Source organism: Hordeum vulgare, chromosome 2H, assembly GCF_904849725.1.
Source record: "Hordeum vulgare subsp. vulgare chromosome 2H, MorexV3_pseudomolecules_assembly, whole genome shotgun sequence".
Classification (NCBI taxonomy): Eukaryota; Viridiplantae; Streptophyta; class Magnoliopsida; order Poales; family Poaceae; genus Hordeum; species Hordeum vulgare.
Window position 1 is genome coordinate 272,265,942 of NC_058519.1, and position 13,531 is coordinate 272,279,472.

General features: G+C 52.3%; 2 protein-coding genes across 2 annotated transcripts in view; one reads left to right on the forward strand and one right to left on the reverse strand.

Moving 5' to 3' along the window:
* Positions 1-3,065: 3,065 nt before the first annotated feature.
* Positions 3,066-13,531, reverse strand: part of LOC123426066 (calcium-dependent lipid-binding protein-like) — a 48,457-nt gene continuing 37,991 nt past the window's right edge. Inside the window, exons 10-11 of the mRNA XM_045109840.1 lie at positions 4,040-4,207; positions 3,066-3,649 (exon numbers count right to left, since the gene is read on the reverse strand). Of these exons, the coding sequence (XP_044965775.1) occupies positions 3,278-3,649; positions 4,040-4,207 (540 nt within the window). The 3' untranslated portion in view covers positions 3,066-3,277. The remainder of the gene's footprint in view (positions 3,650-4,039; positions 4,208-13,531) is intronic.
* LOC123426068 lies at positions 4,216-6,842 on the forward strand. Its single transcript, XM_045109841.1, has one exon. It carries the CDS (start codon positions 5,053-5,055, stop codon positions 5,497-5,499), a length of 447 nt encoding a protein of 148 aa, XP_044965776.1. The 5' UTR covers positions 4,216-5,052; the 3' UTR covers positions 5,500-6,842.

Consider the following 13,531-nt stretch of genomic DNA (forward strand, 5'->3'; position numbering starts at 1 on the left):
TTGCTGCAAGGAAAGAAGAGGAGAAAAAGCTTGCTGCAAAAAAAAAGCAGAGAAGAAGCGCTACTATAAAGAGAGCAAAGGAGCTAAGCAGGGAGAATCAAGGAGCAAAAAGGAAATCAAGCTGGTTTCTCGTCCCACATATCAATACTAGCAGAGAGAAGAAGATTGGCTGCATTGGAGAGATCTGTCAAAAGGAAAGAAGAAGCAGAAGTAAACAGGAGAGCTCAAGCTGACACCAAACAGATCATTCAAGAAACAATGAAAATAATAGTTGCAGAGAACAAGGCAAATCAAGAAGCAGAGAGGAAAGTTGATGCTAAGAAGAAGGAGGAAGAAAAGAGAGCTCACGGGGAAGCAATTGCTCAGAAGAAGGAGGAAGAGAAGAGAATTGTTGTTGCAAAAAGATAAGATGAAAAGAAACAAGCTGCTGCAAGAAAAGAAGAGGAAAATAAGCTACTTGTTGCAAGGAAAGAAGAGGAGAAAAAGCTTGCTGCTGCAAAAAAAAAGCAGAGAAGAAGCGCTGCTACAAAGAGAGCAAAGGAGCTAAGCAGGGAGAATCAAGGAGCAAAAAGGAAATCAAGCTGGTTTCTCGTCCCACATATCAATACTAGTCTTTTCTGCGCACTTTGTCCTCACTCATGCGCATCCGGGATCAACTTCCTTATTGATATGAGTAGTCTATCATCCCTAATAAGCCAGGCTATCACATACACCACCACTCAGAGGAACCGACGTCCTCGTCGGGCCACAGGAGTGTTCCCTCTTGTCACAAACGTCTGTGCATCCAGTCCAGTACATGTGCCATGTCGTGTGCCACGACGAGTCACAAACGTCATGAACAACATGACCGCGCACCTGTCCGCAAACATCCGTGTAACTGCGAGGGTCGGGTCTGATACCAACTTGCAACGCCCTGGACACACCCGCCGGCGGTCATTACTCCTGGCGGGATCTAGACTCGCCCCACATATCAATACTAGTATTTTTTGCGCACTTTGTCCTCACACATGCGCACCCGGGATCAACTTCCCGGTCGGTCACCAATCCTAGAACTACTCCAAGCCGAGCACGCTTAACCTGGGAGTTCTGTTCGAATGGGCTCCCGGAAAAAAGGAATTCCTTATTGATATGAGTAGTCTATCATCCCTAATAAGCCAGGCTATCACAAGGTTGCAAAAACATCAATGTTTGATATCTTCAAGTAGTTGACATGATCATGTTATCTGTTGTGCTGCAATGATCATGTATGGTACCATGTTACTCTTTTTGCTAAAAACTCTGTTGGTGGATGGTTTCAAATACAGTGGTCATGTACTTTGAAGATCATGTGTTGGATTCTTCTTATGATGCAATGTTTTATTTTAGTCAGTACTGGCATGCCAAAGTAAATATAAGAAATGCAGATTGATAAATAGTCTCATTGATAAACCATAGCTTCCAAGGTTTAACATAGCATTGCCACTACATCATTGAAAACATTACAAGTGCTACTAAAACCACATTTAACCAAACTCACTACAATTACTACTAACACCACAAGGACTGACTGACATTTCCCAAAAGAGATACTTCATCATCTTCACTCCTTCAGCATCAACAATAGTGGTTCTTCACCATCAACAGCAACTTCACATCTTGAACATGATCAACACCAATGCAGCACAACCTAGCAGCACCACAACACCAACAAGCATCTTCATGAGGGTCACCAGCTCTCTCCCAAGGGTCATGAGTGCAGCAACTTGCTGCCTTATCAGCCCATTTGCACTCTCATTTTTCAAAGTCTTCCTCCAGCTGGTTGAGCCATTCATGCAGGTAAGCTCTTGTGCTTTGAGCAGTTCCTCCCTTCATTCCTCTGCCACTCCAATAGCATCCACAGCAGCATCGTCGACGAGATAGTGCTTGTCAATGAGGTACTGGACGTACTCCAATTCCCAGTGCCAGAAATCGCAATTCACCTAGCCAAACAAAACCAGTGCAGATGCCAAGGTCAAAAAACTCCAATCTTTAGATCCAAAACCGAAGAACCAACCATGAAAAGGAAATATATCGAAGAGAACCACTAACCCCATTCTTCTGGCATTTGTAGAAGACCCACCCGTCGTGCTTCTCAGTGATGGATATGTACATGCGCACGTTCTCCTTGCAATAAGGGCAGCGGACCAGAGGAAGCGCCGGCGCCCGGCGACAGACAACAAAGGAGGAGGAGCTTGCCGCAGACATGACCACCAGAGGGGAAGGAACTGCGGGCGACGGTGGATCTCCAGCGGATTCGACGACGGCAACGATGGTGCGGGAGCAGAGCGAGGTGGTGGGGAAGTAGAGCGGAGCGAGGGAGGGGATAGACCGGAGCAGTGCGGTGAGGGTTAGGGATTTGAGGGAATTGGGGATTTTGGTTTTTTTATAGAAAACGCCTCCATACAAAATTAGCCAAATCAGAGAGCACAACATGACGGTCAACAGTTGGTCAAACTAGAGGTCTACCGACCGTATACGTGATACAATGACCGTATTTTCACGTCAAATCGTCTTCAGTAACCATAACGAGCGTATTTCAAAGTTGAGTGACCGTATCATGCTTTCGTGACAATTTAAGTGACCGCGGATGTATTTATCTCAATACTTTTTATCCCCACAGATATGGGTATGGGATGGGGACAGGCATGAAAAATGGGAGTCCAATACCCGCTCGTGTAATCCCCATTGTCATCGTCTAGGAAAGGGAGGGGTGGGGAGGTGGCGTGGGGAAGTACCTCCGACAAGAAGGCTAGCTGGTACTCCCTCCGGTCCTTTTTACTCCGCGTATTAGATTTCGGTCAAGTCAAACTTTACAAAGTTTGACCAAGTTTATATTAAAAAATATCAATATCTACAATACCAAATATATACATTATGAAACTACATTTCATAAAGAATCTAACAATATTGGTTTGGCATCGTGAATGTTCATAATTTTTTCTATAAGTTTGGTCAAAGTAGAGATACTTTGACTTCGGACAAAACTTATATGCAGACTAAAAAGGACAGGAGGGAGTAACAATGAGAAAAAGAGGAAAATATATAAATACAGGAAACGATTAAATACCATTATGTTTGTGATAATTGTTGTAATTTACAGTAATCTGTCGAGGATACTGTTCACATAGAATACAATAAAGTAACCAACAAATAGTTTATATGAGTTGCACGGCAGATACAGCACACTGGAATGCAAACCGTAAGTAATTCACAATTAACCGAAAGTAAAGATGACACGCTACTCTCACTGTACATCAAGTTATGCAGAAGGCTGGTCAGGTTGGGGAACAGTGGAGCTGCTACCACTCTTACGAGATATGCCCAAGTGCCCTGTCACAGTCCTCCCCATGAACTTCCCAGCTTTACCAAGGCCGCTGCCCACGGCGCCAATACCAGAACCTACCAGACCAGCGCCAGCACCAAGCCCTGAGCCCACGAGCCCAACACCCCCGGCAACGCCAGTGCCCACAAATCCAACACCTGAACCAACTAGTGAAGCGGCGCCACCAAGTGCATCCATCGTGCTGCCAATTACCCCAGCCTCCTTCAGCCGCTTTCTCTCCTCTATTGCTTTCTTTTCTGACTCCAGGGCTTCCAGTTGTTCTTCCTTGGTAAATGGATGATACATGACCTGAAGACTCAAAATATTAGATGCATCAGTTTGTCCAGAAATTTTACTGTGTTAGCTTCTGCAGTCAAACCACATCATTTTACCATCAAGTGTTCACGTGATTAGGACTAAACAAGTCGGTGCTTATTTATGCATGACATTACTCATTAATTCACTATGATAGCAGACTTGAGAAAATCCAAGCTGGATAGCAATGTTTCAAACTACACATGCACAGGGCTATGACTTTAGTAAACCAGCAAGAGAAATCGAATAGGATATGTTTGTAAGTTATATATAACCATGCTAACACCAATCTCCAATTGTGTAGTATGTTTTAACATCTATTATAAGATTCTCTAGCTTGAAGGCAACATTGGCACAAACGGACAATGGAAAACCCACTCTAACCTTAAGATGCAGTGATCCTCTATCCCTGTAGTCTTTAATCTTGAGTGAATCTAGTGACTGCATAAGCTTCAGAGTGATTTCACTGGGAATTTCGGGCACAATATTATTCACTGCTAATTTAGCCACACCTAGCCTCTTGTCTTGCTGAAGGTTGTCTTCATCATAAACCTGAACAAGTCAGAACAAACATACGTAACCTAGTAGTCCTCAGAAAGTCAGGAATCAGCACAACAAACTGTAAAACTAATAGTGATATGAACCCTTCAACCAGAACGAGGTTGTACTGTGCTCCATAAGGCATTAAATCTAATTTAATCTTGAATTGCTGGTTAAGCCAGACTAACAAACTTGGAAACGAATCTCTATATAAAAGGGAATAACCAACTAAGAGACACAAGGCATATTTCAGCCTTATGCAGCAGCAGGCGGGGCCCTCTCCTTGGTCAAGCGCTGGTACTTCTGGCCCCACATAATAAATAGTAAGACCAAAAAAAAAGAACAACTTATGGTGCCAATGTACTTCTTGGGTTAATAAGGTAAAATATTTTATCCAAGCAAAATTTCTCAAATGTTCAAACAAGAGGGGATGAACGAGATATTAGACGTAAAATGCTAATTATTTTCAGAACAGGGGATGTGTTACGACAAGAGTAGGCCCAGCTGATGAAGCCCAAGAAGTGGTCCAGCCCAATAAGTGACAGAGGCAGCCAGCCCAGCGATACACATCAGATGAGTGGGCCAAGTGAGCTATATATCAATGTGTTCCAGCTACCGTGTCATTTGGCTATTGGTTGAACGGCTCAACCGTCGGCTTGTATCTGGAGAGTAACTAGCTACCTTGAATCTCACCTCGCCGGAGCAATTTACCGCCGATCGCAATTCCATGATGAATCCATAGCCTCCTCCTAGCTAGTTGCTAACAATTGGTACTCAGAACCAAAAATCCACCCACGCTGGAGCGCATTCACGACACAAGGTTGGCGGCGGCGGCGGCGCGCCGGCGGCAGGAGCTCATGGAGAACCGCACGGCTGAGGGCAGGGCGATCTACGAGACTATTACTCAGGCGAATGAGGCGGCACATCTTCGTCACCAGACGGAGCTGGATGTGCTGATCGTGGCGGCGGTGGGCAGCACAGTCGAGGCGGCGGTGTCGCGCTCGGTTGGCGCGGCGGTCCACAAAGCGGTCAAGGCGGCGATGGAGACGGCCGTCAACGACATGCAGGCGTACACCGACGGTGCCGAGGCAGACTTGCTCAAGCAGATCCATGACCTGCGCGTCGACAAGGGCATCTCCTTCCGTGTCAGTGAGACGGATGACGGCGAACGGTCACCAAAGGAGGCGGAGGACACAGGCGCGGCAGGGTTCCGCTCGTCCGCACAAGCGCGGATCGCGGGCGTGTATACACCGTACGTTCCACCACCGGCCCGAGGTATACCTGACCTGCCCCGACCAACTTAGTCGTTCTCCAGTTTACTGCATCTAGAGAAGCGGAGTGGTTCGTCGTCAGGGCACTCTGGGCATGGACAGCCACCATCTCTGGATTTCCCTAAGTTTGATGGAGAGAATCCAAAGTCGTGGCAGACTCGGTGTATAGATTATTTTGATATGTTTGATACTGACTCGGAATTGTGGATCGCGGTGGCTGCGATGCAATTTGAAGGCCCGGCAGCGCGCTGGTTATCTTCAGTTCAGCACAAATTTGTTCGCTCATCGTGGGACGAGTTCTGTGCTGCTGTGGTTAATCGTTTTGGTCGCAATCAACATCAGTCCCTGGTACGCAAGTTGTATCGTCTGAAGCAAACTGGGTCAGTGGAAGAGTACATTAATCAGTTCTCTGAACTTATGGATCAGTTGACTGCATATGAACCTGAACCATATAGGTTGCACTATGCCACCCGGTTTGTCGAAGGCCTAAAATCCAGTGTCAGGATGGTTGTGGCAGTACAACGCCCTGCAGATCTGGACACAGCATACTCAATTGCTGCAGTACAAGAGGAGATCAGTGATAGTAAGCCGGAGTACAACAGACGTCCAGGTTTCTCAGCTCCTCGGCAGTATAAACATCAATCTGCTAGCAAAGTCCAAACAGAGGCTAAAGGTGGAGAGTATTCCAAAGGAACAACTACTTCAGAGGATAAGTTGGCAACTCTTAAGGCGTATCGAAGAGCTAAAGGGCTGTGTTACATCTGTGGAGAGAGATGGGGAAGGGAACACAAATGCAATGCTACAGTGCAGTTGCATGTCGTGCAGGAGTTGCTGGAATTTTGTGCCCAAGACTCACCTGAATCTGATGACAGCGATGTGGATTTGATGGTTTTGCCTACAGGAACACAATCAGCTAGTCCATCTACAAGTGCAATTCGTCTCACTTGCACACTGGCAGATCAAGAGGTAGTGTTCTTGTTGGATTCTGGTAGTTCCTATTCCTTCCTCAGTGACAAGTTAGCCGCTACATTGCCAAATCGACAAGAGTTGCTTAAGGCTCAGCATGTAAGAATTGCAGGGGGTGGTCAGCTTCTGTGTTCACAGTGGATTCCCAAGTGTGCTTGGACAGTTGGAGGCCATCAATTCACTACAGATTTCAAAATTCTGCCGCTACAGCATTATGATGGTATTATTGGTATGGATTGGCTCTCAGCCCAAGGGACTATGTGTCAATTGGTTGCAAAAGTGGTTGTCCTTTGATCACAAAGGCACAAAGGTTTTCTTGCAGGGAGATTTACCTTCTCAACTCGAATTTACTGTGGTAGAGCTGCAACTTATCAAGGAAACACAAGAAACAAAAGTTGCTGTGATGGATGATGTACCAGAAGAAATTCAGCAGGTCATTGCTTCTTTTGCTGATCTATTTGAAGAACCGACTGGTCTTCCTCCTCGTCGCTCCTCTGATCACAAAATACCACTGGTGGATGGGGCTCGTCCTGTGAACATTAGGCCGTACAGGTACTCCCCTGAGCAGAAGACGGAGATAGAGCGGCAAGTGAAAGAGATGTTAGCCTCAGGTGTCATCACACCTAGCTCTAGTCATTTGCTTCTCCCATTATTCTAGTAAAGAAAAAAGAAGGAACATGGCATCTCTGTGTGGATTACCGACACCTAAACATGTTAACACTGAAAGCTAAATATCCTTTCCCCGTGATCGATTAATTGCTTGATGAATTATCCGGTGCCTCCTGGTTTTCCAAATTGGACCTCCGTGCTGGATATCATCAAATTCGCCTGGCTCCCGGAGAAGAATACAAAACGGCTTTCGACACACACAATGGCCACTATGAATTTAATGTGGTATCGTTTGGGCTGGCGGGAGGACCAGCCACATTCCAAGGAGAGATGAACATCACTCTAGCACCTGTGCTCCGTGTCTGCGCTGTCGTCTTCTTCGACGATATACTGGTGTTTAGTGCTACATTAGCTGAACATGTGCAGCACCTCAGACAAGTTTTGCAAATCCTCAGGCAACACCAATGGAACGTCAAAGAATCAAAGTGTGCTTTCGCCCAGCGTAGTATATCGTATCTGGGCTTTGTGGTGAGTGGAGAAGGAATTTCGACGGATCCAACTAAAGTGCAGGATGTCCTTAACTGGCCGGTGCCTCGATCTGTTAAAGAGCTCAGAGGGTTCCTTGGACTTTCAGGTTACTATAGGAAATTTGTGTGCAACTATGGTGTTATCAGTCAGCCCTTGACTCACCTTTTGCGCAAGAATGGGCCCTTTGTATGGTCATCAACAACACAGACCGCTTTTGAGGTATTGAAAACAGCTGTGACATCAGCGCCAGTACTTGCCTTGCCTGATTTCAAAGTTCAATTTGTGATTGAAACTGATGCCAGCGACACTGGGGTTGGTGCAGTATTGTTACAGAAAGGACACCCAATAGAATTTGTCAGTAAAGGTTTGGGACCAAAAACTCATGGGTTATCCACTTATGAGAAGGAATACATGGCAATTTCGTTGGCCATTGAACAGTGGCGCAGCTACTTACAACATTCTGAGTTTTTTATCTTTACTGATCACTGCAGTTTGGCCCATCTTGAAGATCAGCGCTTGCACACTCCCTGGCAGCAGAAAGTATTCACTAAGTTGTTAGGGCTACAATTCCAAATCAAGTACAAGAAGGGGTCTGAAAATCGAGTAGCTGATGCACTATCTCGCAGACCACATATTGAGTCTGAATTGTTGGCCATTACTTGCCAGCACCCAGCTTGGTTGCAAGATGTGTCAGACACATACCAGCATGATCAAGAAGCACTGGAGCTGCTTACTCACTTAGCTGTTCACTCTGACCCTCAAGATGCCTTCTCTCTACAAGATAGACTGATCAGGTACAAACAACGCTTGTGCCTGCCTAGTGGCTCTCCTATGACAGTTAAAATCATTGAGGCTTTCCATGCTAGTCCCCTGGGAGGTCATTCCGGTGTGCCTATCACATTGAGGAAGCTCAAAAAACTATTCTATCGGAAAGGAATGAATAACCAAGTGCATAAAATGGTTCAAGAGTGTTTGATTTGCCAGCATGCTAAACCTGATCGTTCTATATATTACACATGACTTGAGGTGCAAGGAAAGTAAACATGGACTAATAAGGACGGATTCAAAGTTTATCCTTCTCATGCTTAGGTGCGATGGCTCCGCTCCGCTCCTCTCCGCTCCCCTCCCTCCCGCTCCTCTAGCCTGACCCAGCCCTCCACCAGCCTCGCCGCCGTCGAATCCACGCCGGTGGCCCTCCTCCCCAGCCCCTCCCCCACCCTCCGCCGTGCGCCATGTCCGGGGACCGCGTCTCCTTCGGTGACGGCCGCTGGTTCGGCTCCGACAACGACTCCTCTGCGCGCTCCTACAGCGAGGTAGCCCGCACGCCGCCAACCGGCCGGTGCGCCGTCCCCGCGTCTACCTCCCGGAGCACCGCCCCCGCGCCCCCTGCCCCTGGCCCAGTGGTGGCGGCGCCGCGGCTTCCGGCTAAGGCCCACATCGGCCCCCGCTCCGAGGTACACCGCGTTCCTGGTGGCGACGTGGTGGATGCAGACGGCTTCCAGCAGCCCCGCCGCAAGAACCGTCCCCGCCCCCGCCGTGCGCCCGAGCCGGAGCCCGCGCTGCAACGCACGCGCAGCCCCTCCCCCGAGGCAATCGCTGGGCTCTGCTTCCGCTGCCTAGATCATCGCCACCGGGTCCGGGACTGCAAGAGCGACATCCGCTGCCGGAAGTGCCTCATCTCCGGCCATGACTCCCGCGGCTGCGAGAGCTTCCACCGGCGTATGGGTCGCGCTCCCCCAAGCACTCGCAGTCAGGACGTCTCCGCGGCCGGCCCTGCCCCCGCCACCGCCTCTGCTCCCAGCTCCGGTTGCCCAGGTGCCTGCCGCTGCCCCAGCGCGGGTCATCCTCCCGCGAACCGTTGAGATGGAAGAGGCAGAGGAAGTGCTGGCCCGGGCCATGGTGATCACCATCACGGGCACCAGACCGAAAGTGTCCGCCGACGAGGTCGCCGACCTGCTCCACCGCACCTTCAGCTTCGAGGTCGGGGACTTCACCATCCACGCGCACCAGCCCGAGGACTTCATCGTCATCTTCGGCTCTAGAGCCTGCAAACGGCGATCACCTCGTCTATGGCCCAAGGTTCACCCTGTCGTTGCGCCCGTGGTGCAAGCTCGCGCATGCCAGCTCGGGTGGGTTCGAACACCGTGTCGAGCTCGAGCTCCGCGGCATCCCTGCCCATGCCTGGAATGTTGCCACAGCTGTGCACATCCTCGGCACGACGGTTTGGATCGAGCGGCTCCATCCTCGCACTCGGTCCCGCGCCGACCTCGACGTGTTCCGACTTGCTGGACGCACGCATGATCCTGATGCCATCCGGCGCGCCGCTACTCTGGAGGTCGTCGAGCTGCTCCCCGGCGCTGGCTCCTCCGCCCCGACCGTCCGCATCCTGTCGTACCCCATTACCATCTCCCTCGCGCGCTCTGAGATTGACCGCGCCCATGCCCGTGCTGCGATCGCCGCCAGGCGCGACAGGGATGGCAACGCAGGGTATGGCAACGGCACCGCCCCGGACGCCGGCCAAGACCCTGGCCGCTCCCGCCGCCGCGGCCGCAAGCGCCGTCGCGCCGACGCGCCACCCCCGGGCCGTGCCGATGGCACTGCCATCGATTCCCTAGGATGGCAGGCCAAGGATCGACCTCCGCGTGCGGATGGTGTCGCCATGGCTCCCTGGGGCTCCTGCACGGAGGCGGCGCCGCCGGCCAGCCGTCGTCCCCTCGTGTGCATGCTGCCATGGCCTGGCCGGGATGGGGCCCGCCACTTCCGCTGGGATGCCAAAAGAGGAAAGGCAAAAAGGAAAGTAAAGCAAGCTCCTATAGACGGTCCTCCCCCCACGACTGCTGCAAACGGGGACGTAGGGCCAGCAGGTATAGATTCGCCAGGATGCGGGCCAGCTGGCGGCACGACATTGGCGGCGAGCGGCACGGAAGCCACCCCGAATTTGAATTCGGTGTCGCCTTCTGCCCGAGATGACGGCGCTGGAGGGCCCAACTCTGACCCATGCAGCCCCAGGCCTCGTCGGATCTGGCCCCTGTCGGCTCGGACAGCGAGGTGCCAGACTCACAGCTGGCGGGTCCATCCTCACCGGCCAACAGCACAGCCCGGTCGGGACAAAGTGGTGCTTTGGCCGCGTCACCGCCTGCCGCAGTTTTGGAGCCTTCTGAGGGTCGGTCCCCGGGGACCGCGACGACCAAGGAGGGGGAGGGCGCGCGAAGCGTTTCTCCCGCCGTTATTTTGCCGCCTCCCCCAGCCATGCAAGATGCTCCTCCCCACGTGTCGGCCCTGCAGCCCGCCACTTCACCGCCAAGGCCCATGCAAGTTGCTGGACCGGTGCAAGACCAAATTCTGTCTCCACCCTCGTCGCCCCCTCCTCAGCTCACTGCTAGGGGGCCCATCGAGGACTGCACTGCCATGCGCTCGGCCCCCAACCGCTTCGCCTCGCCGCCGGTTACCTTTCGTCGCCCCAGGGAACGTATTACTGCCGACATGCACTGGACCCTTGGGGACTTCCTTGCTGCCGCCACGAAACAAATTGATGCCTCTCTCCCCATTTCCGTCCCTCGCCGCGGCCGCTCTGCCTCCACTGCCAAATCCCCTGGAGCGGCGCCGCCCACTGCCGAAAGGAGGGCACAGATGCAGGTCTTGCGCACACTTGGGATCATTGGCATCGACCAGCGGATCACTTCCGCGGAGATGAGCGCATATGATGGCATCTTCGCCTCGCCCATCCCGCTCGACGTACTCGCGGCTATGGCCGCGCTGATTGATCGAAAACTACCGGAGGGACTTTGCCGTCTGACGAGCACCCCTGCGACCGCTGCCGGCGCCGGCGAGACTTAGCCCCCAAGCTGCAATCTCCGACCGTCGATCCCGTTGTTTATGGATCACGGCCCTAAGATTGTAGTTTGGAACGTCCGCGGCTTAAACTCTCGCGTTCGACGTTACGTTGTTAGATCGCTGATCGAGACTACGGGCGCGACCATTGCCTGCTTCCAGGAAACAAAAATGGATTTGATTTGCTCGTCGATGCTTCTCGGTACGCTGGGGGTCTGAGTATGACGATTACGTATACCTGTCGGCATTAGGTACGCGCGGAGGCATCCTCCTCGCTTGGAAGAGCCGGTCTGTGAGCATCACAGACCCAACGTTCTCTACGAACGCACTCACCGCTAAGGTTGCTCTCGGCACGGCCACGCCTTGGTGGTTGACGGTCGTATACGGCCCGCAGGATGAGGCGGCAAAGGTCGCCTTTCTCCAGGAACTCCGCGACATCCGCGTCGGCTGCCCTGGGCCATGGATGCTTTGCGGTGACTTTAATCTGATCTACCGCGACGAGGACAAAAATAACGGCAATCTCCATCGGCGCATGATGGGCAGATTCCGACAGGTGATCAATGAGCTCGCGCTGAAGGAAGTATATCTCAACGGGCGCCGCTACACTTGGTCGAATGAGCAGTCCCCCCCCCCCACCCTCGTGCACCTCGACAGAGTCTTATGCACCTCGGATTGGGAGGAAGCACATGCTGCGTGTCACCTTCGTTGCCTGGCTTCGGTCGTTTCCGATCACAGCCCGTTGTTGTTGGACTGTTCCCCCGTGCCTGCCGCTCAACATCGCTTCCGCTTCGAGGATCTCTGGCTGCGGCTCGACGGCTTCAACGACACGGTCGACGTAGCCTGGAATTCGGTCACCCATGCTGACCCATTCCACCGTCTGATGCTGCGGCTCCAGGCAACGGCGCGGTCGCTGACTAGTTGGAGCTCTCGATCTGTCGGGAACATCAGAAGCAAGCTCGCCATCTCTCGTGAGCTCATCTCACGGTTCGACAAGGCGCAAGAGGATAGGCTGCTATCACCCCATGAGGAATGGCTCCGTAAGCAGCTCAAAATCTCCTACCTCGGACTCGCCTCTATGGAGCGCACGTTAGCACGCCAGTGTGCCCGTTTGGCATACCTGAAGGACGACGATGCCAATACCGCCTTCTTCCATCGGCAGTGCTCTTATCGCCGGCAAAAGTCCAGGATCCTTGGGCTCGCCGTGGAGGGCCACCTGATCACCGAGCAGGAAGGTCTCGCCCAGGCAGCCTACGAGCACTACGACGCCCTCCTGGGCACCGCCCTCGACCGCGAACACACCTTGGAACTGTCGGAGCTGATCGTGCCCACGGACCTGGAGGACCTAGACCTGCCTTTCAGCGCCGACGAGATCTGGGCGGCGATTAATCGCCTGCCTGCGCATAAGGCGCCAGGGCCGGATGGCTTCACCGCAGAGTTCCTGCGGGCCTGTTGGAGCACGGTTAGACAAGACGTCTTCGACGTCTTCCAGCAGTTGTTTGAGCTACGAGGCAGGGGCTTTGCTAGCCTGAACCAAGCGCTGCTCTCCCTGCTGCCCAAGCGAGCTGGCGCCAATACGCTCAATGATTTTCGGCCCATTAGTCTGATCCATCTTGTGGCCAAGATCTTCGCCAAGGTCCTCTCGCTGCGCCTCGCCCCAAAACTCGATGGACTGGTCAGCAAGAGTCAGAATCCTTTCATCACTGGTCGAAGCCTCCACGACAATTTCATCCTTGTCAAGCATTCTGCGAGGCTGCTACACCAGCTCGGAGCCTCGAGGATCCTGCTCAAGCTGGACCTGGCGCGCGCGTTCGACTCCCTGTCCTGGCCCTTCCTATTCGAGGTCCTGCGGGGATACGGCTTTGGCAGCAGATTCCTGGAGTGGATAGCCATCCTCCTTTCATCAGCAAGCATGCGAGTCCTGATGAACGGTGAGCCCGGCCCCCCTATATGGCACCGTCGAGGGCTCCGTCAAGGAGACCCCCTCTCTCCGCAGTTGTTCGTGCTCGCTGTAGACACACTCGGACGACTAATCCGGAGGGCCATCGAAGTTGGTGTTCTGGCACGGCTGCACCAGCGAGGTCAATCTGTTGTGCTCTTCTGCCACTGTTCCGCACATGACATAAGGGTTGTG

What these genes read in the sequence shown, in the direction of transcription:
- LOC123426068 (XM_045109841.1), top strand. Translation starts at nt 5,053, where the DNA reads ATGGAGAACCGCACGGCTGAGGGCAGGGCGATCTACGAGACTATTACT.